This window comes from Microtus oregoni, unplaced genomic scaffold (genome assembly GCF_018167655.1).
Source record: "Microtus oregoni isolate MIOR12 unplaced genomic scaffold, Mior012 000005F_ref0000423, whole genome shotgun sequence".
In the NCBI taxonomy this organism is placed as follows: domain Eukaryota; kingdom Metazoa; phylum Chordata; class Mammalia; order Rodentia; family Cricetidae; genus Microtus; species Microtus oregoni.
The window spans coordinates 4,179,089-4,199,458 of NW_024543064.1; the positions used below are offsets into that span (position 1 = coordinate 4,179,089).

The 20,370-nt window shown below is 55.9% G+C and overlaps 2 protein-coding genes across 6 annotated transcripts in view; one reads left to right on the forward strand and one right to left on the reverse strand.

Moving 5' to 3' along the window:
- The window catches only part of Kcnab2 (potassium voltage-gated channel subfamily A regulatory beta subunit 2), a 92,845-nt gene extending 78,119 nt beyond the window's left edge, over positions 1–14,726 (forward strand). For all 3 annotated transcript variants that reach the window (XM_041651446.1, XM_041651448.1, XM_041651447.1), the window contains 10 exons: positions 46–90; positions 2,438–2,482; positions 3,492–3,535; positions 4,885–4,971; positions 8,810–8,895; positions 10,334–10,454; positions 10,538–10,632; positions 11,164–11,284; positions 11,666–11,754; positions 12,301–14,726. In XM_041651446.1, coding sequence (XP_041507380.1) covers positions 46–90; positions 2,438–2,482; positions 3,492–3,535; positions 4,885–4,971; positions 8,810–8,895; positions 10,334–10,454; positions 10,538–10,632; positions 11,164–11,284; positions 11,666–11,754; positions 12,301–12,390 — 823 coding nt within the window. In that variant the 3' untranslated portion in view covers positions 12,391–14,726. The remainder of the gene's footprint in view (positions 1–45; positions 91–2,437; positions 2,483–3,491; positions 3,536–4,884; positions 4,972–8,809; positions 8,896–10,333; positions 10,455–10,537; positions 10,633–11,163; positions 11,285–11,665; positions 11,755–12,300) is intronic.
- A 544-nt stretch (positions 14,727–15,270) lies between these two features.
- The window catches only part of Chd5 (chromodomain helicase DNA binding protein 5), a 53,383-nt gene continuing 48,283 nt past the window's right edge, over positions 15,271–20,370 (reverse strand). For 2 of the 3 annotated variants that reach the window (XM_041651572.1, XM_041651571.1), the window contains exons 39-42: positions 20,026–20,189; positions 19,788–19,899; positions 19,624–19,677; positions 15,271–18,765 (exon numbers count right to left, since the gene is read on the reverse strand). In XM_041651572.1, coding sequence (XP_041507506.1) covers positions 19,670–19,677; positions 19,788–19,899; positions 20,026–20,189 — 284 coding nt within the window. In that variant the 3' untranslated portion in view covers positions 15,271–18,765; positions 19,624–19,669. The remainder of the gene's footprint in view (positions 18,766–19,623; positions 19,678–19,787; positions 19,900–20,025; positions 20,190–20,370) is intronic. The other variant, XM_041651573.1, reaches the window with a different exon arrangement.

Consider the following 20,370-nt stretch of genomic DNA (forward strand, 5'->3'; position numbering starts at 1 on the left):
AGATGAAATCCCCATGTCTGCCTCTCTTTCTCTCTTGCTTTGCAGGGCTGAAGTGGTATTAGGGAACATCATTAAGAAGAAGGGATGGAGGTAATTATCTCTGCGGTCTGTCTCCAGGGCACGCAAGGGAGGCTGGGGGAGGGCAGTATGCATGGCAGGAGAGGCGCATGCATCCTGGGGTTCCTGGCTGGGGTGGGCAGGCCATCTGCCTGGGGCAAGCCTGGGCTTGGCCAGCACTGCAGTGAGAACCGGGCAGTGTTTGGGGACTGGTCTCTGCTGGTTACCACAGGGGTGGTCCATCAGCTGCTTGTGCGCTCTTTTATTTATTTTTTATCATTACGTTTATTTATATCCATGGGGTAGGTATGTGCCACATTGTGCATGTTGGGGTCAAATGACAACCTGTGGAAGCTGATTCTTCTTCCTCTACTGTGTGAATTCAGGGACTCACGCTCAAGGCTCCTAGCTTGACAGCACACACCCTTATTCACTGAGCCAGCTCCCCCAGCCTCTTCTCTCTCTCTCCCCCTCTCTCCCCTTTAATAGAAAAGTTAATTCAGTACCCTGCGAGGACCAGTAGGTTAGGCAGTAACGAGAGCCCTGCCGAGGGCTGAAAATGTTCTAGAGTACTTTTCCAGGCCTGGGTTCAGTTCCCAGCAGGGTGTAAATGAGACAGAGTGGTACACAGGAGGCAGAAGAAGCAGGCACTCACGGGCATTCTCCGCCAGGTGAAACCCCGTCATGCTCGTGGAAAGTACCACCTGTGGCGTCCTTGGGCAACCTTGCTGAAATCTCAAGTTGCCCAGTTTTCCTTGCTGGAAAGGGAGAACTCAGCCCAGAAGTGTCTTCCAGCCTGTCTGGAGGGAGTGAGCCTTCACACACAGTGGGTGCCATGGAAGCAGTTAAGGCCAGGGTACCAGTGTTCACCATGTCCCCATGGTGCAAGTCCAGCTCTCTGAGGCAGAAGTGATGCTGTCCTTTGTCCCGGTCCGTTCACAGAGCTTCATGGGATGAACTTCCTGAACACAGTAGGCATTCCCAGGTAGCCTGGGCGTGACAGGGACACCACGCAGAGGGTCAAGTGTGACGGCCTTTTAGCTGAACTCCAGCCTCTCTGTCCAAGGACCTCAGAGATAGTCCGACCTTCAGGAGCTCACTGTCTGCGTCTGTAAAGGGACCAGTGTGCGGCAGAAGACAGACTGTCTGGGTCTGTAAATCACCAATGTGGCCTGGCCAGGCCATGCTGGACCTGGGGAGTGGCAGGCTTCAGCCCAGCACCCTGCAAATCATGTCCCACGAGGATTCGAAGGTGGCGGAGCTCAAAGACAGCGGGATAGGAGTCTGTCTTAGTCACTATTCCATTGCTAGGAGGAGACACCATGATCAAGACAAGGAAATGTCTTGATTTATAATTTCATTTATAATGATATAAAGGAAAGCATTTCATTGGAAGCTGGCCAATAGTTTTGGAGGTTTAGTACATTAGCATCATGGTGGGGAGCATGGTGGCACTCATGCAGGCAGGCAGGCATGCATGCACACACCCAGGCATGGTGCTGGAGAAGCACCTGAGAGCTCACTTCTTGAGGGCACATCTGATCCACAAGCTGCAGGCCTCCAAGGAGAGCCTGGGCCTAGTGTGGGCTTTTGAAACCTCACAGCCAGCCCAGTGACAAATCCCCAACAAGGCCACACCCCTAACCCTTCCTAAAGAGTTCCACTAACTGGGAACCAAGCATTTAAAGGCATGAGCCTGCAGGGACCATTCTCATTCAGATACCACAGAACCCAAAGCACCCACTCAAGCAGATCCCTGACTGTCAGTCTAGGCCGAGTCCTGCCCTATATCCCAAGAACCCCAGTAAAGCTGGACCTTCCCTCCTCCTCCCTGACCTTCCTGATGGTCACTCAGAATCTCGGTGACCAGACCTCACACCACAGGGTTCCTGACACCCTCCCCCTCTTCTCTCGCACCCCTTGGTGCTGATCAATCCCAAATAAATTCTTCCCATTCAGTAATTCAAGGTAAAGCCCCTGATGGTGTATGGAGAGACTCACACTAGGTCATCACTCCTTTGGCATAAGCTGGCACTGCCCATGTCTGGCAGCAGAGCAGGCATTGTGAGTCCGACTTGAGGCTCTCCTGCCTCAGCGGGCCCTCGTGGGGCTGAGGCGCACACATAGGGATGGGGAAGCCACTGTCCCCATCCCTGCAAACCTTTGCTCCTACCTTGCATCTCCACTGTTAGACCCTGATACCCTGCAGCGTTGAGGTGCTTGGTTCCTGCGCTTGGCACCTGGCATGAACTTCACAATTCAGAAACACCCATTTCACACCAGGCTCCCAGGTGTGACAGCTGTAGGACCCCTAGGTGAAGGCTGAGGGAAGACCTCAAGGGCCAGCCAAGTCCAGTAACTCCTCTCTTCTGCTCTGCAGACGGTCCAGCCTCGTCATCACCACTAAGATCTTCTGGGGAGGAAAGTAAGTGCCACGGTTTGCAATGCCCCAGGGGCAGCTGGCCACTGCAGCCCCGGTTCCTGCCGAGACACCATTGGCAAAGCCGGGGCAATGGTCACACTGTTGTCCTTGAGGAAGGAGGGGATGTTGGCCTCTGCACAGCTACCTGCAGGCTGGCACTCATTCCAGTCCGGGGACCTCACGCCCATTTGGTCCCTTCCCAAACTGCAAGCAGCTTTGGCTGAATGTCTGTTACTCAAGCCTTGTTTAATTGTCATTTTTACTTACATGGTGACATTATTAAAACTCTAGAAAACAGAAAATTGTGACCTGTCTAAACCATCTTAAAGTCTCTGGACCACCTATCCCTCTGCCAGCTCCAGGTGTCTGGCTCTGTATTCTCTGCGGAGCTTGAGGAAGTTATCAGTTTATCTCCTGGAGATTATAAAGCAGATTTATGGGCTAAGGATGAGGCTCAGTCAGTAGAGTGCCTGCCGGGCATGCACGAAGCCGTTTTCCTCCTCATAGCCTGTAAGCTACGGTGGTTCATGAGGATAATTGCAGCGCTTCAGAGGCCGAAGAATCAGAAGTTGAAGGTCATCCATGGCTTTGTAACAAATTTGAAGCTAGCCTGGGACACATGAGAGCCTGTCTCAAAAAAAAATTTTTTTTAAATATTCGTTCTTAATTTTTAAAAATCCTTAGCTGGACTTATATCTGAAACCCCAATACTTGGGAAGCTGAGGCAGGAGGATCATGAGTTTGAGGCCACCCTGAGCTATGTAGGGAAAACCTGTCTCAAAAAGTATAAATGGTAAATCCAAGCTGAGCAGCAAGGTAATATTGAAGCCTAGAGCCCTGTGCCTCACTGCCACCTGGGGTCAGTGTCCAGGTACCTGAGCCGTGGATCCTCAGCCTGGAGCTGTTATCTGCAGGTGTCGCATGTTCTGACCTGCGTTTTCCCAACATCCTTATCGTAAGCATTATCCCCAGCCGGCTGCAACATCTCCCACCCTGTTGGCCTGTTTTTCAGAGCGGAGACAGAGAGAGGCCTTTCGCGGAAGCACATAATTGAAGGTGAGCAGGGATTCTAGCCATGGTGTCCCCAGCCTGTGACCTCCTGGGCGAGGAGAGGCTCTCGAACCATGGTGTGCCCAGCCCGTGACCTCCTGGGTGAGGAGGGGCTCTCCCTAACCATGGTGTCCCCAGCCCGTGACCTCCTGAGCGAGGAGGGGCTCTCGAACCATGGTGTGCCCAGCCCATGACCTCCTGGGTGAGGAGGGGCTCTCCCTAACCATGGTGTCCCCAGCCCGTGACCTCCTGGGTGAGGAAGGGCTCTCTCTAACTGTGGTGTCCTGTGACCTCCTGGGTGAGGAAGGGCTCTCTCTAACTGTGGTGTCCCCAGCCTGTGACCTCCTGGGCGAGGAAGGGCTCTCTCTAACTGTGGTGTCCCCAGCCTGTGACCTGCTGGGTGAGGAAGGGCTCTCTCTAACTGTGGTGTCCTGTGACCTGCTGGGCGAGGACGGGCTCTCTCTAACTGTGGTGTGCCCAGCCTGTGACCTGCTGGGCAAGGACGGGCTCTCTCTAACTGTGGTGTGCCCAGCCCGTGACCTCCTGGGCGAGGAGGGGCTCATGATCTTCTCTGAAGGATAGCTAAGAGGCATAGTAGCCTTCCCTTCAGTGACCCAGCCCAGGCCTCGACCCTGGGGAACACGGACCCTTCTTTCTGCTCTGAAAAGCAGGGAACCTGAGCCTGGGCAGAGATGGTCAGCTTTCAGGCCAGGCTGAGCCTCGCACTGTCTGAATGATGCCGGGTGAGACACCCTGAGCATGTGTCAGAAGGTCTAGAAAGTGGGGCTGTGAGAGCACACCCCCCACACACCCACCACACACACTCGGGGGCATTGGGAATGATGAACAATGTGGCCCAGAGTGGGGGTGTCTGGGTGTGGGCTCTTCCTCTCCAAGTCATACCTATTCTGAGCTAATATTTTTCATTAAGAAACATCATAACTGAAGGGAGGCTTGGTACCCGGCCCTCGCACCCCAGGTTCAATGTCTTCACCCTAGCTGTTTGCTCTGAGCTGCTAGGAGGTGTGTGTGTGGTGATGTGTGTGTTACACCACCCTCTTTTTGTACCCCCTCTCCTTGTGTGATGCCATGCCAAGCTTTGCTTGTTTCTGTGCAGACCACAGGTCCTGGAAGTGGCCCAAGGGTCTCAGGACATTTAGCCTGTGGTTCTCCTGATGTCCCCTGGAATAGCCAGGGTGCCCCCCCCCACTCCCTTTAGGATGTGCCTCCTGTCTTGTCATGTCCTCAAGACCCTCACCTGTCCTAAAGCTCCACATGACAGGGGCCTGCCCTCTTCTGACTCTTGCCCCTGAGGCAGGCACCGACAGTGCTGACCCTTCCCACTCTTCTCCCAGGACTGAAGGCTTCCCTGGAGCGACTACAGCTGGACTATGTGGATGTGGTTTTCGCCAATCGCCCAGACCCCAACACGCCCATGGAGGGTAGGTCAGCCAGTTACCCCCTAGCCGGTTCATGCAGGACAAAGTGCTCAGGACAGAGGTGGCTAAGCCTCTGGGTTGGGAAGAGGCAGGCCCTGGCCCTGCCAGGCTGAGCCTGGGGCCCTGATCTCATTCTGTATCCTGGCTGTGTTCAGGGCTTCTCTGGTGCCGTCTCAGCAGTTGGTATTTTGCACAGTGGCGGCTGTCGGGGACGGTTTCTTTCTTTTCATTCTGGTTCCCCTGGGAGGGCTTAGCGGTCTTTTGCTCTGGGACGTAAGTTATTACCTGGAGGGGAGTAAGCACTCGGGGCTTTGAAGAGCTGTCTGTGTTTCTTTAGCGTTTATTTATTCCCTCGACTCCCGGTCCCTCCATCTCTCCCACTTCCTGCCTCGGCATCTTCTCATTTATGCTTTGCTGCTTCTGGGACGGGGGGTTAAGTTGGACCGGTTATTTTGTCTCCATTTGCTTTTATATATATACCACACTGCTGTGTGTGTATATATAGAGAGAGATTCTTCCTTTTTAGCAGCACTCTGTTCTGTGTGATGATTTGTGCTCTTCTGTCCCGTCCTTAATCAAACCACTCCTCTGTGTTCCCACAGCGATAAACTCTGGTCTCTTTAAATCTTTCTTTTATCACCAGGGGACCCATTTAGTTCCTTCAAGTCAAGGACATTCATCATTGAAGGTACACAGTACCCTCAGCCGACTATTGACTTCTGTGTCCGAGTTGCATTTTATGAGACAGTATTTTTATTTACACGACTCTCTGTCCCCGCCCCCCCCATGACAAACTTCTCCATAAAATGCATAAGGGGTGGGGAAGCGCCCCCTGAGGACATCGTGCAAGCAGAGGGAAAGCAAAATGGTGTTGGAGCCCCTCGCTGCCCATCCATGCTCTCATCCATCCCTCCTTCCCCGTGTGCATGTCCCCACTCCATGCTTGTGGTGCTGTGACCTGCAGCGTTCGGCTGGCTTTCTGCCAGGGTCTCCCTTGATCTGAGGATGCTCCAGTCCCTGACTGGGAGCCTGACCTTGGATGGTACAATGGGAAAGGTTGGAAAAGACTAGGTTTCCACAAGGGTCCTGGGACCCCAGACTGAGCAACCCCTAAGACTCGTCTCTTTCCTAGTTCATGCCTGGTAAGTTCTAGCCTTCAACAGAGGTAAAGAACACCAGCCAACAAGCCGCCCCGTCTACCACAGAGGTTCCTGGTGAGCACTCTGGCCGTGTGTGGTCACTCAAGTCTGCTCATCTAGCAGCCAGGATCAAAATGGAGTGATTCTCTTCCTTGAAGAATACATATATGAGCTGGCACGGTGCTGAGGCCCAGGGCATCCTTGTGCCATGCTTGGTATCTGCCCCCCCTCCCCATCAGCAACTAGTCTAAGAACCCTGCCTGACAGATAGGCCTTGGTTTTCCTGGGAACCGGGCAGCATTCCACGCTGGAAGGGCTCCTGCCTGCCACCTGGTGCTGCCACCTGACCCCTCCCATGTATTATTTGTGATGCTGCAGAGATGCTGTGGGTTTTGGCCGCAGCTGGGAGGATTTAGCATCCCTGCTCCTGTCGAGCAGCATTAATTATTGAGGTGAAAGACAGCTGTCCCTCAGTGTCACTGTTTCTGGGTTCGCTGACATGGGGCGCAGGTGCACTGTGCCCCTAAACCTGCGTCCCACATTTAGCCTGCCTCTGGCCAGACCCCCAGCTGCCTAGGTTTTCCCCACCCCTCAGAATAGCCAGTCACAGCAGGCTCCTGGCCCATCAGCCTTATTCCCAGGCTCTGCACTGTCTCCATCTCCCTCACTGCATGGGAAGAGCATCGCGCACTCTCCCTGGCTGTGATCCTCATGACCACGACCAGACAGCTCCAGGAGAGGCTGGGGGGGAGCGGCCGATGTGTGCCACCCTCTCAGCTTCCCTACCTCTGGCATGTGGACCTAAGCCTTGGCTGAGAAGACTAGGGAAACCATACTGCATGGTCTCAGGTGCCTCCAAGAGTGTTTCTAAAAATCTTCACAAGGGCAGCTTGTCTAGGAGCCTGGGCTCCATGGAGTAGGACCCGGGGTCTCTAGGTCTCCTGACCTCTTCCCGATGTCAAACATGTCAGTTAAAGGCAGTGACTCAGGGAAGGCTCCAGAAGGCCCAAACTCCCTTCTCATATGTCCCTCATCTAGGTAGGGTAAAGAAGACCCCAGAGAGTCACAGTCCCCGACCTCAGAAGAGGTGGGGCGGGGCAGAGTTGCCCTGCAGGGGCAGAAGTAAGATATAATTTCCCTGGTGTTCTGGGTGAACCTACTGGGACCATTTTGCCAGAATCCCAGTGGCCTTAGCCCCAGAGATAGGATGCCCTGGAGTCCACCATGAATAGACCTTAGCCAAAGCAGTACTTAGGGACCCAGAATGAGTAAGAAGTAAGACAACCCCAAAAACAGGGCAGACAGAAGCCAACACTATGCCCCATGCAAGGAAGGTCCTGTGGACCCAATGGTGTTTCGAGGCAGGCCATCAGAACGGCTCTGCTGTTCTCTTCTCCCCCTCTCTCGCGATCCCTCCCATTGCCTGGAATTGCGGCTGCTAGGGTGGGGCGGGGACATTCAGAAGCGAGGCAGATGTTACCCCCATGTTTTTAGAAACACTTCTCCTCTATACCTCTACCCTGCCTTTGGCTGTTGACCTTGCAAGCATTGTATCAGACCTGTGAGAAATCCATGGAGCCATCCCTCACCCCTCCAAGACCCCGTTCCGTTTTCAGAGCCAACACATCTCTAAGAAGCTAAATGGCCAAGGGAGAAGGCCTACAAGTGGCAGGGTTTTTAAAATTAGCTCAAATTTCCTGTATGTAATAATGGGTCTTATTGTGACATTTTTCTACATGGTTATCATGTATTTCGATCACCCCCCCCATCACTCCCTTTCCCCCTCCCACTCCTGATCATCCCTATTCTTCCCATCTGATCCCTCTCACACTTCCAGCTGGCAGATTTTTATGCCCCCCAGACCTGTGAATTCGATGGCACGTGTGCTGTTGGGGTGGGGAGAGTCCCGCTCTTACTGTAGAGGATGGGGTGGGAGCATCTCAGCCATTCACTCCTTAGGATGTCGTGAGTCTCAGCTTTTGTGGACCCTCGCAACTCTTTGCTGCAGACCTCGGCCCCTCCCGGAAGGGACAGTTAAACCCACCCTCCTACCCCCATTGCCCTGAGGAAGACTGCAGCCTGGGCATGCCCTGCCCAAACCTTTTCACTTCTGCTTCCAGCTCCCCAAGCACAGGAACAAGAAACGCTGGTCCCAAGAGCCCCAGCCTCAAGGGCCTGCCTTTGTCCCCACGGCGCCATCTTCCCTCTCTGCGAAGCCCTGAGGATCCCGGTGGGAATGGCTTTCAGTGACTAGAACTGTGTTTGCAAGCATTGCTAACATCACTGCCGTGGCTGGTCTGGTTGTTTAGCCTTTATCCACCCAGCTGGTCCACTGAATGACCAGGATTCCCACTTCCTCATCCTAGAGTCTGAGGCCCACTCTTGGGGTTCCCCTTCTCTCACCCCCTTGCCAGCCATAGGGACATCAGACTACTCACAAAGCCTTTTTCCAGGGATCCTGGCAAGCCTCACCTGCTCAGAGAACTTGTCTTCAGGATTTCAATTCCATTTTCTTTTCTCCTGGAATCTCCGCTCCCCAACACCCACACTCGACCCTGGGAGCCAGGAAGTACACTGCTTGCAAGATGCCTTTGCAGCCTGCTCCCTCCTCCCGGCACCCCCACCTGCATCTGCAGACCGTCCCCAGGCTGGGCCTGACCCCTAGCCACCCCAACCCATGCTCTCTCCCTTCTCTCTCACAGAGACCGTGCGGGCCATGACCCACGTCATCAACCAGGGGATGGCCATGTACTGGGGCACATCACGCTGGAGTTCCATGGAGATCATGGTAAGATGACACCCGTGTCTCCACAGGCATGGGTTCCTTGTGGGAGGAGATCCCAAGACACGGACACACGTGTCCGAGCATAGCAGGGTGTGGTTGACATAGGCGTGCACCTCAGCTTGCCTCACAGCACAGTCCGTGGCCCTGGGCTCAGTTTCTGGATCTATAGGAGAAGCCTGCTGGCGTGGTCCTAGGGCCTCAGTACCTGTGCTGCTTGCCATTTATTCTGGGATTCTGGGATGTTCCGTTAGATTTAAGGGCTTCACGGGAGCTGATGCCCATTTTAGCCTCTACAGTACCTCAGTAGGTAAAGGAAGATGCTAACCCTCTGTCTCACGTGGGAAAGTCAAGGACAGAAGGATTAAATCCCATCTTCAGGTCACACTGCTTAGGTCAAGACTGATACCCAAACAGTGCAGGACGGAGCCTGGGCCGCCTTTTTAGGACAACACCCCAGTAATTGTCATTTCTTTCCATGGGAGCCATCAGGCTAGAGCAGCCTATGTCCCTGTGTGTTCCTGAGGTTCCCAGGAAGACTCAGCAGGAGGTCCCTGTCCTTGAAGACAGAAGGGAATGGCCCAGATAGAGAGGCTGCCTCCATCCTGCAGCCTGAAGAATCCTGACCTCCGCCTCCACTCCACATTCAGCCCTGCCCTTCCCCTGGCCCTGCCCAGTGTCCCTGCATTCCAGGCATGCAGTGCTGCTGCTGCTGTAGCTTCCGTGAGCCACGCATTACTGCTGCAAGCAGGAAGTGCAACAGGATTTTTGTTTTTTAAAATCCCAGGGGACTTCGGAAGCCCCTGGTGTAACTCAGCATTTGAGTGGATCCGCGAGCCTGGGTCAGACATCTTGCTGACCACCCAGCCAGCCCTGGGAAAGATGTCAGTGTCTTCACCTCACTCCCTCGAGGGAGAAGCTGAGTTTCAGACCAGAGCAGAAGCAGGGCCGCTCTAAGTGGCAGGCATGTCCCCACGATAGGACTGTCTCTGGCAGTTGTGGACCGCCTTCAGGCCAAGGCCCCGAGCTTCTGATCCCTAACTAACTTCACCAGTTAGCTTATGTAGCTGTTGCCTCCAGGAAGGCTTTTACAACCCCCAAATTCATCATAGGTCCAGGGCCTTGAGTGCCAGGCACAAGCTGCTCCTATTAGAAGGACTTCAGACACCTGTGGCTCATTGACCCCTTATGACAAATGGGGACACTGAGGCACCATGCTCCCATTCACCCCTAACCTGAGGCCTTACTACATTGTGATTCCTCCAAAAACCATCAAGTCTTAGGATTCCAAAGCCTACCTCCTTTTCCTGGCTCCCATGGGGTCTGCCTCAGACTCTCAGGAAAGCTGGGGGTGGAGGGAGCATCAGGGCCTGGGAGGCTTCTGTGTCTTTTCCCTGTGGCCCCCCCAGGTCCCTTGACGCAGCCTTCTCCTTCTGTACCTCAGGAGGCCTACTCGGTGGCCCGGCAGTTCAACCTGATCCCGCCCATCTGCGAGCAGGCAGAGTACCACATGTTCCAGAGAGAGAAGGTGGAGGTCCAGTTGCCAGAGCTGTTCCACAAGATTGGTGGGTACCAGCCTACCCTGCCTGCCCCACTCCTCATCCCCCTCAGGGCCCCAGCTTAACCTCACCTGCTCTCTCTCTCTCAGGAGTGGGTGCCATGACCTGGTCCCCTCTGGCCTGTGGTATCGTCTCGGGAAAGTATGACAGCGGTATCCCGCCTTACTCCAGAGCCTCCCTGAAGGTGAGCCCAGCTGGCATCAGAAGGGGTTCCAAGTCTGTAGGGACCTCCCATCCATGGGGCAGACCTTAGATTAGCAGGCCCATGAACCTCACACACACGCGCGTGCACACACACACACACACACACACATTTGCCCCTTCTGTGCTTCGACATTCAACAGTCTGGTCCACTACCACCTTAGGTTATGCTCCAGTCCCTATGATGTCCCCCACTCTACCATCACAGAGACCCCAGACAAAACGTAGGGCACAGAGTTGTCCCCAAATCAAATTCTGTTCCCTTGCTGAACACAAGAAGCATAAGGGCGATCATATTTGGGAGACAAGCACCCTAGGGTCCCAACTCTAGGTCTTACTCTCTCCCAAGCCTGGGTCCTAGGAGGCCCCTCAGGGGCTCTGGTCAGTCCACAAACAGACCTTCAGGATCCGGAAGGGTGTAAGTCTGGCCCAGTGTAAGCGTGAGGCCAGGTGCCAACAGAGCTGATGTTTGTGGAGAATCAGCTTCCCTTACCTGGAGCTTGTCCCTTCCCAGGGCTACCAGTGGTTGAAGGACAAGATCCTGAGTGAGGAGGGGCGGCGCCAGCAGGCCAAGCTGAAGGAACTGCAGGCCATTGCCGAGCGTCTAGGCTGCACCCTCCCCCAGCTGGCCATAGGTAATGGGCTCTGGGCATGGTGGGGGGAACACCTGTGAGGGACCCCAGACAGCACCCCCTTGAAGGCCAAGGTAAGGACTCCTGGGGCAGAGTTCAGATCTTTGACTCTTTAAAAGACAGACCACTAGCCTACACCCTCAGCCAACTAGCCTGGGTCATGGGGAAGGGAAGGAATCTTTGAACACTTGGGCCACCCCTCCAGCAGAAACAGAGATCCCCAGAACCTTCTCTAGATACCCCTAGGGCAAACTCTCACGCGGTACTCCTGAGCATTCTAAGAGCGCCCCGTGACCCCCGCGAGAGCTTGAGTTCCTCTGCCCAGGTGTAGCCAGGCAGGTCCTGCAGAGGGTACCTCCCTCACCTCTGGTCATGTGCCCACAGCCTGGTGCCTGAGGAACGAGGGCGTCAGCTCTGTGCTTCTGGGTGCTTCCAATGCAGAGCAGCTTATGGAGAACATTGGCGCAATACAGGTGAGAAGGGGGCCCTGGTGGTGGCTCAGGAGCATGGGGCCTACAGGAACGGCAGAGAGCCCTGCTCCTGCGGAGTTGTTCCTCACAGGAACAGATGTAAACAGTGTAAGAAGATTGAGTGTCGTGAGGCAACCACCACTGAGGGCAGAGAGGCCAGAGTTAGGCAACGATGCCGAAATGCAGGGCAGAGAGAGACACGAAGGTTCCAGTGGGGTGGGAAGGGGGTTGTGCAGCCACTCATCAAAGAACCCTTTGGGGACTAGGAGGTCAGAGGACTGGAGCCTAGGGCAGACCCTGGAGTTGCATGGCTGCAGGGACATGGGTGAGATGAAACCCTGGAGGTTGGTGACATGGAGCAGGGCAGGACCCAGCTGAGCTTTCAGGCGGCTTCTGCTCTTGGTACGGATGGAAGCCAAGGACAGGACCAAAGACCTGATGGGACTTAATGGTGGGAGCTGGAGCTGGATTCCTGGCTGACAGGGAGATGATGGAAAGAGTCGCCCACCTCTCCTTCAGCCCAGGCTAGCCTCTTACCCTTGCACGCAGGTCCTTCCAAAATTGTCGTCTTCCATCGTCCACGAGATCGATAGCATTCTGGGCAATAAACCCTACAGCAAAAAGGACTATAGATCCTAAGTCAGCCCCACCACCTGCTCGGACAGTTTCCGGTTCCCTCGTCGTCTCTGTTCGCTCGCTTCTGCTGTTTCAAAGCCAAATGCAGAGTGTGGTTCGTATCCAAGGGGAAAACACTATGCCCGGACGTCACCAGGAAACGACCTCCAAAGTCACCGCCAGATGCCACCTGCCGCTTCTTCACTGGATACTGTCTGACAGGTGCCAGGAGATGGCATCGAGTAGGGAGGACATTCCAAGGCTCCCGCCCCAGCCTTCCACCTCTGCTTATCCTTCAGGAAGGCCCTCCATGGAGATTCCAGACGTCTTGGCCGAATGGAGTTCTAATCCTCAGAGCAGGCAGGGCCGGCCTCTCTGCTAAGAACCCCTGCCTCCAGAGAGGGGCCCGCCACTTCCTAGCACCTCTCCAGCAGCCAGATCCTGGTGGTTAGGGCAGGGCCCCCCTCTTTCCATGGACACCGGGCACTTTGTTCAGGGCTGGCCAGGGGTCCCACTCTTCCCAGACCTTGACCTGACCCACATGCCCAGTGGGCCTTGGCTAGGGTTGTACCCACCTACCTGATCCTTGGCCCCCACCCTTACCCTTGCTGGCAGGGGCAAGGATCCCAGCTGGCTTTCCCAGTGTCTTCCACCCTGCATTCAGCTCCAGATCCCCACGGCAGGGAAACCCAGCAGCAGGCTTGGATGGAGCCCTCTGATGTATGCCCCTCTGTCCAGAACTGTAGACAGGTGTGGCAGCTGGCCATGCTACAGGCAGGTCGCAGCAGACTGGGCCCATGCTCACAAGACCATGTTCCTCTCAGACCTCCCTCTGATACCTCTGCTGTGCCGGGGCCGTGGGCTTGTGATTTGAGCTTTCAGTGAGGGGGGCCTCCCTGGGGTTTCTGCTGCTGCAAACTGGGGGAGGAGGCAGAACTCCAGTAACCATCCCCGGGTTGTAAGAAAAGATCCCCAGGGACCACTCCCCAAAAAAGATGGCCAGGATTATTCATTCTCTGCTGCATCCTGCCATGCTGGCCCAGGACAGGCTGCGGAGAAGGAGAAAGGGCAGGGTGGGCAACCCCTTAGCAGTAGGAGCTAGGCAGATGGTGGTACCAGGAAGCCTGCAGGTTTGAGCAGGGCATGCTGCCTGGAGGCTCAGTCTCCATGGTCCTATGATGCTTTGGGGACAGGGTCCTACCCATGTGTGCTCCCTGACTCCCTAGAAGACCCAAGCCTCCTGCCCTGGACAGGCAGTGGCCAGTCCCCAGGTATACACCTTGGAGACACAGCACCCGGCTTCTCTTCGGCAGCTGCTATTGCAAGGCTCCTCTCTGTCGCTCTTTACCATCTGTTGTCCAGCCAGAGCTGGGCAGAGGCTAGGGCAGGGTGGGGAGGATGGAGGAACGAGACAGGCAGGAAGGAAGGCAGCAGGATGAGCAGCTTCCTCTCTCTCACACACACAACCCCCCTGCACACCCCAGGCTCTCAGACCTTCACCACTGCTCACAGCCCCAAGCCCTGAGACCTCAGAAGCAGCCCTGTGGGTGTGGGGATGGAGGCCATAGGCTCTGGCACCTCCATGCCTGAACTAGAGGACCCTGCTTCCTGGACAGGGCCCTGCAGTGGCCCATCAGGAAGTAGCCAGCCCCGTCCACACAGCTGACCTCAACCCTGCTTGCTATGTGGACCAGGCATGCAGGGATGCCCACAGTAGGAGCTGGTGCCGCCTGTGAGCCACACCTCAGAGCTAAGCCCCTGCTGGGTGTGTGCAAGAGACAGGAAGACAGGCTGCAGGGTGAGCCCTAGCTGCAGGCGGCCTCCTGGATGACATTTTAACAAAGTGTTTCTGGGATATTTTCTTCCTTATATTCTTTGGAGGAGTTGGGGATCACCTGCCTCCATGGAGGGATTTGGGTAGGACGGTCTTGGGAGACCACAGAAGACACATACGGGCAGCCTATACAGGGGGAGCTGGCCTTGGGCCCTTGAAGGGTCTAAGGCCAGTTCCTTCCTCCATGGCAACACATGTCCCTTCCTCTGGCCCCAGGTGCCTGTTGGTCGGCACAGCCAGCCAGGCCTGATACAGGAGGGGGCTGTTTGGGGGATCTGGCACATGGAGCCCTGCTATTGCTATCCCAGACCCAAGGTCCTGAGGCACCGCAGGACACCCGTGTGCCTGCTCTTGTCAATCATGTACATAATGTGCTTCCTCCCCCCATTTTTTAACAAGCGTGGCTCCTTGCTAATTGCACCCCACCAGGCCGACCGCAAGCGCCTCCAGCTTCCCAACAGACTCAGACCAAGGTGCAGCCCATATTTATGGAATGACAAATAAAATCCAAGCCCTTCGGTCTCCATGCTTCCGTCCTCTCATTTCCACACACACAGCGCCAGCTGGAGGGCAAAGCCACCGACCGCGGGGAGCTGAGGTCTTGGGTTTCCCACCCCTAAACCCAGCTTGACAGCTGAGGCCAAATGGAAGGGCAGGCCCAAATACAGGGTAGAGAGATGGGATGGGTTGGTCAAAACATCCACCCTGCCTCTCCCAGATGCCATCCCTAAGGCCCATGGGAGATACGGGCACCTCTCCCCCATCATACACATATCTTTCCAACATCTCCAGAGGCCCAGAGCTGATGGCTGGAAGGCTCCATGCCTTGAGAGACCAACTGGCTGCTGTTCTGACATTGATGGGTTTGGGTCGCTGCAGTGTGTCTGAAGGTGCCAGTAGGCGGTGCCTCTTCAAGCACCCTGCCAGTTGGGGTCTTCTCTCCTTCCTTGTGAGCCCTGAGCCAGGGGTGCAGATCGAAATGTAGAAGATTTGGAAAGCATTCTCACCTCCCCCGCCACTCACCACCTCCCTCTCCTAAACCAGCAAGACTAAGAACTACGACGACTCCATCTCTTCCCAAAGGGTTTATTAAAACACAGAAACCAAAACATACACACAGAGTACAAGTGAAGATAACAGTTGGCTAGCCTGTCCAGCCTCCCCCAGGACAGCCTTCAGAGGAGCTGGGGTATGTGCCCGTGCCCCTGGGACCCACTGAGACGCTCTGGCTAGCCTGGCCAGCCTCCCCCAGGACAGCCTTCAGAGGAGCTGGGGTGCGTGCCCCTGGGACCCACTGAGACGCTCTGGCTAGCCTGGCCAGCCTCCCCCAGGACAGCCTTCAGAGGAGCTGGGGTACGTGCCCTTGGGACCCACTGAGACGCTCTGGCTAGCCCCAAGTGCCTATCCTTGCTTCACCGGGGTGTACTGGATGGGACAGCGGCAGGACAGATGCCAGCCTGGCCTGGGCAGGAAGAGAACTCCCTGTAGAGTCTAGCTTGACCCTGGCAGGCAGAAGGGGGCCCTCCCTCCTCTCCAGGCCAGGTAAAGGAGCTACCTCCGAGCTGGACTCTGGTCCCTGTGTGGCTATGTGGAGTTCAGGACATACACACACACCCAACAGGCCCTTTCCGGGTTATCGCACCTAAAAAAATACTTTGTTTTAAAAAAAATCTGAAAATTAAGAGGGAAAATATCCATAAACACAAGGACACCGACGACTTTGGGCTGACGTACCACAACCTGTAAACTTCCGGGTTTATAAACTGGGCGGATCGGCTTCCTCCTCCATGCTGTGTTCTGTGCGGGAGCGCCTTAGGGGTGGCTGTCCACCCTCATGGACAGGCTAAGACAGCGAAGGTAAAGGGAGGGTTAGCTGGGCCCCTAACCCCCTTCCTTCCTTGACACATACCAGAAGCTCCGAGCATCAACACCTGCCCACTCTGTGGGACTACAGGATTTCTGGCCCTCTAGCCCACCGTCAGCATGCCCCCTGCAGGACCTCAAGACTTAGGGGACAGTTGCAGGTGTTATACTGAGCCTCTCAACCCTGTATGGGTTTGGGGGCACCCAGAGGGTGAGGGAGGGAGCCCTGGCACACAGAAAGCCCTGGAGTATAGGAATTCTACAGAGGAAGCACTTCAGGGCAGGAGTGTACGAAGGGGTGCCCTCAGGTGTTGTAGGTCTGACCAAAATGCCCTGTGTCTCACCTGAGAGACACCCCACACCTTCCACAGAATCCTATAGCAGCTAGTGAGTCAGAGTGGCTGGAAATGTAATGTCACTGTGGCTCAGACAGCTTGGGTACGAGGACCCCAATTCTATCAGCAAAACAGAGCCAGCCTCAAGATGCCATCTCTGCCCCCATCACTCTCCGGCATGAGACAGCTGAGAGACCTCTTTCCTCTCCCCAGCTGCCTGGGCAATCTAGCCTCCAAAACCTCCTAGGTGCTGGTCATGGGGAACACAGACCTTCCCAGCAGCAGGGGGCTCGGGTCAGGGTGGGTGGGTGTAGCATAGGAAGAGGCAGAGACAGGCAGAGCACAGACTCCTGGGAGATGTCATCAGGGGAAGGGTGAACCCTTGAGAGTCACAGGCCATACTGTTCCCCCTGTGCCTCCAGACCCCAGTGTCAGGCTCTGTCACCTGGGGCAAAGGAGGTGAGTACAGCTCCAAATGAGGCCAGCAGGGCTGACTGTCTTGCCTGGTGGGATTAGCACAAGGGGCACTGGGTTGGGGGACAAGCTTATGGTGGCCGCTCCCATGCAGGGGACAGCCCTTCTTAGAGAGATACACCTGGAGATCTATGGTATGCTCAGGCCTGCAGAGGTCCTGTCTGTGACCAGAGTCCCCCCTCTGCCTACCCACAGTGTCCGGCCAGTCTGCTGGCCTTGAGATTTCGACAGACCAAAGTGTGGCAATGCCACAGTGGAAGAAGCCGTGGGGGTCCAGCCCTCCAGGGGTTCAGAGGAGGAACTTCGTTACAGATGTGCACATCTGGGCTAAGGAAAGACTGGGCACCTGCCCCGGTGTCCTTAAGACAAGCCATGGAGACCTGCCTCCAATCTTGGTGGACCCAGAGACACTGTAACCCTCCTTTCCCAGGGAGGAGAGTCTGAACCCCTCCAATCTTCCTGCCCTCAGCCCCAACGTGCTTCTCCCCAGAAGCCTCTTCCTCATCTTCAGGGTATACTGAGCCCTAGAACATCTGCCTGGGAACGCCAAGGCAAGGGCTTGGAAATCTCCAGGTTGAGCTAGGGTCAGCAAGAAGGTCAGATACAGGCCAAGCGCCTGGCAGGTCCACCCCACCTGTACCCCATGGAGCGTTACGTGGTGCCACAGGCTGGGGTAGAGCCAGACAAGTTAGTATGGCATGCTGGCCATACTAACTAGAAGATGGTCCTGGCATTCCAAGGCATCCCTACAGGAAATAAGGCCAGAAGCCTTGGAGGCTCCAGCTCGGAAAGATCTAAAGAAGCCATCAGGTCCAGTGCCACCTCCAGTCACAGCTCTCCACCCCCTCTGCGAACCAGCAAGGGCCATGGTGGCCCCTACTTCACACAGCAGCTTCCCTAGACAAGGCCTCTCTAGGACCAAGACAACAGAGAAGTTCAGCTTGACATCTGTGGTCCAGGATGTTGGGCACAGAAAAGCCTGTGCCCAGGTGGAGGGGGTCAAGTCTCCCAGGGCCACCCAACAAACATGACCCTCTTTCCTGGGACACCCTACCAGCTCCCACGTGCCTGCACCATGCTCCCGCAAAGAGCAAATGTCCAGAAGCCCCTGTCGGGCCGGCCTTTGGCCCAGGTCTGTCCTGCCTTCTGAGGCACCCTCTTTCCATTTGCCACACATCGCTGGGGCCTCCAGTGTCCACTGGAAACAGATTCCAGAGCCTTTGAGATATGTGCGCGTGCCAGGAGATGAAATGTACCTGGTGGTCCCCAACCCTGGCAGGAAGGAGATAGAAAACCCCAACCTGGGCATCACCAGGCTAAGCAGCCACTCTCCAGACCTGATCCCCCTAACGCTAGAGTCCCAAGTAGGCAGGGGGCCAGAGCAGAAGAGTCGCCACACAGGTGCAGACAGGGGCAAGGGACACACTAAGGGCTTCCAGAACGCGGGATGCTGCCTTCTCCCCAGCTGGAGTGAGTCCACAGAGCAACATCAAGGGCCTCCAGAGAACTTCCCCTTGCGTCTGGAGCCGGGTGACAGACAGGAGTGCCGTGAGTCTGAGTCTTCCACACGCCATCCAACTTTTTATCAAGACAAACACGTTCGCATCTTCGGTAGGAAAGCGCAAAAAAAGTACAGGTAAATGGAATTTCCTCTAAGTCAGTCACTCTGGAAAAGGTGCCAGGGCCTTGCCCGGCATGGCGGAGGGTGGGATGCAGTGTGGAAGAACACATCAACTACGAGGAGGTGGCACTTCTGGGCTCTTGTGCAGCCAGGCTGGGCCTCGTCCTCTGCGTGATAGAATTGCTTGCGTTCCCTTTTGTATCCCAACACGGCACTGACCCCTAAAAGGGCTGCAGCTTTTCTCTCCCACGGGGGTTGGGCAGGTGGCCCGGCTGCAAAAGGCAAACCAGTAGGTTACACGATTGGCTGGCCAGGTCTCCAGAGGCACCAGCTGTCCACAGTGGTCACACGTATGATCACAGGGAATCCTGGAATTAAGATCCTCCAGTCACAGGCCTTTGGGCTAAATGTGAGCTGCACTCCAATTACTGGAGTCCCAGCATCCAGCAGGTTCTGGCTGGAAGCTCATCCAGGGCTTCCGGCCTTGCATCTACCTTACAGGGACAGACAGGACTTGGAGAGGCCATCACGACTGGCAACTTCTCTGAATTCCCCATCTCCATACCCAAAGCCATTAATACACTCAACCCTCCATGTACTCCATCCCCAGGTACCTCCCGGTGGTCCTGAACAGAGAATAAGGGTGTAAGACAAGCAGCAACTGTCCATGGAGTCAATCACCATGCAGGGCAGGGTTCCAGGCTGGGAGCAGTGATCCCTAACACATGTCTAACACATGTGTACATAAAGATGTCCACGTGAATACACACACACATATACACAGCCATGACCAAGTCCTGGTCAGAATGTGACTCGAAGCTACCAGAAATATTAAGACTCCCAAGGTTCAGAGGCGTGAGTCGAGTGTATGAACGGGACAAACCAGAGGGTACGGGACAGAGGCGTGTGGGACAGAGGGTACGGGACAGTGGCGTGTGGGACAGTGGCGTGTGGGACAGAGGCGTGTGGGACAGCGGTGTGTGGGACAGCGGTGTGTGGGACAGAGGGTACGGGACAGTGGCGTGTGGGACAGAGGTTACGGGACAGCGGTGTGTGGGACAGAGGTTACGGGACAGAGGTTACGGGACAGCGGTGTGTGGGACAGCGGCGTGGCCAGCAAGCCTGCTCACCTCAGCTGGAAAGGAGCGCTGCAACAGGGGGAAGTCACAAGGACGACTAGATGTCTGCCAAGAAGAGATCAGAGCATGGGCTTGCCTGGCATCCCCAGCAACGGGCAGGCTGGGCCCCGGAGGGCCGGCGCGTGCATGCTGCCCGGAAGCGGGTGGGGACCTACCAGTCACATAGGGCCCCAGGGGCATCTGGCTGTAGTTGACAATCCCTCCCGGTCCAGGGCCCCGGAAGTTGGACCCAAAGCTGTTGTACATCTGAGAGGAGCCGAAAGCGCCCTGGAGGCAAGGACCAGCTTTACAGGTGACAACCAGAACATCACCCAACCCCCACCCAGGGGCACCCACCCCCCTGTACGACAGGAGGACTCAGGCCCATGATGCAGTGTGCAGGCCAAACCTGACCTGCTGGATGGTGGGGTCACCAGCGCGGTTGGTGAGGCGGCTCAGGATGCTGCGTTCTGACATCTGCAGACGGGCAGCCACCGGGGGGATGCGTGACAACATGGAGGGCAAGCGAGTCACATCCGCCTTCATGTCACTCAGCAGTTCCTCCAGCTGGTTCAGGACTGCAGGGCGGGAGGGCCTGAGATGGAGGGCTTGCTCTGCCCTCCACGGATGCCATACAGCAGTGGCCAGGAAGGTGCCCTTGACATTACATCACAACACACACCCAAAAGTAGACACCATGGGCCATCCCTCGCCAGGCTCTTCAGATCCTGGGAAGCCTGGGATTGCCAACTGGAGAAA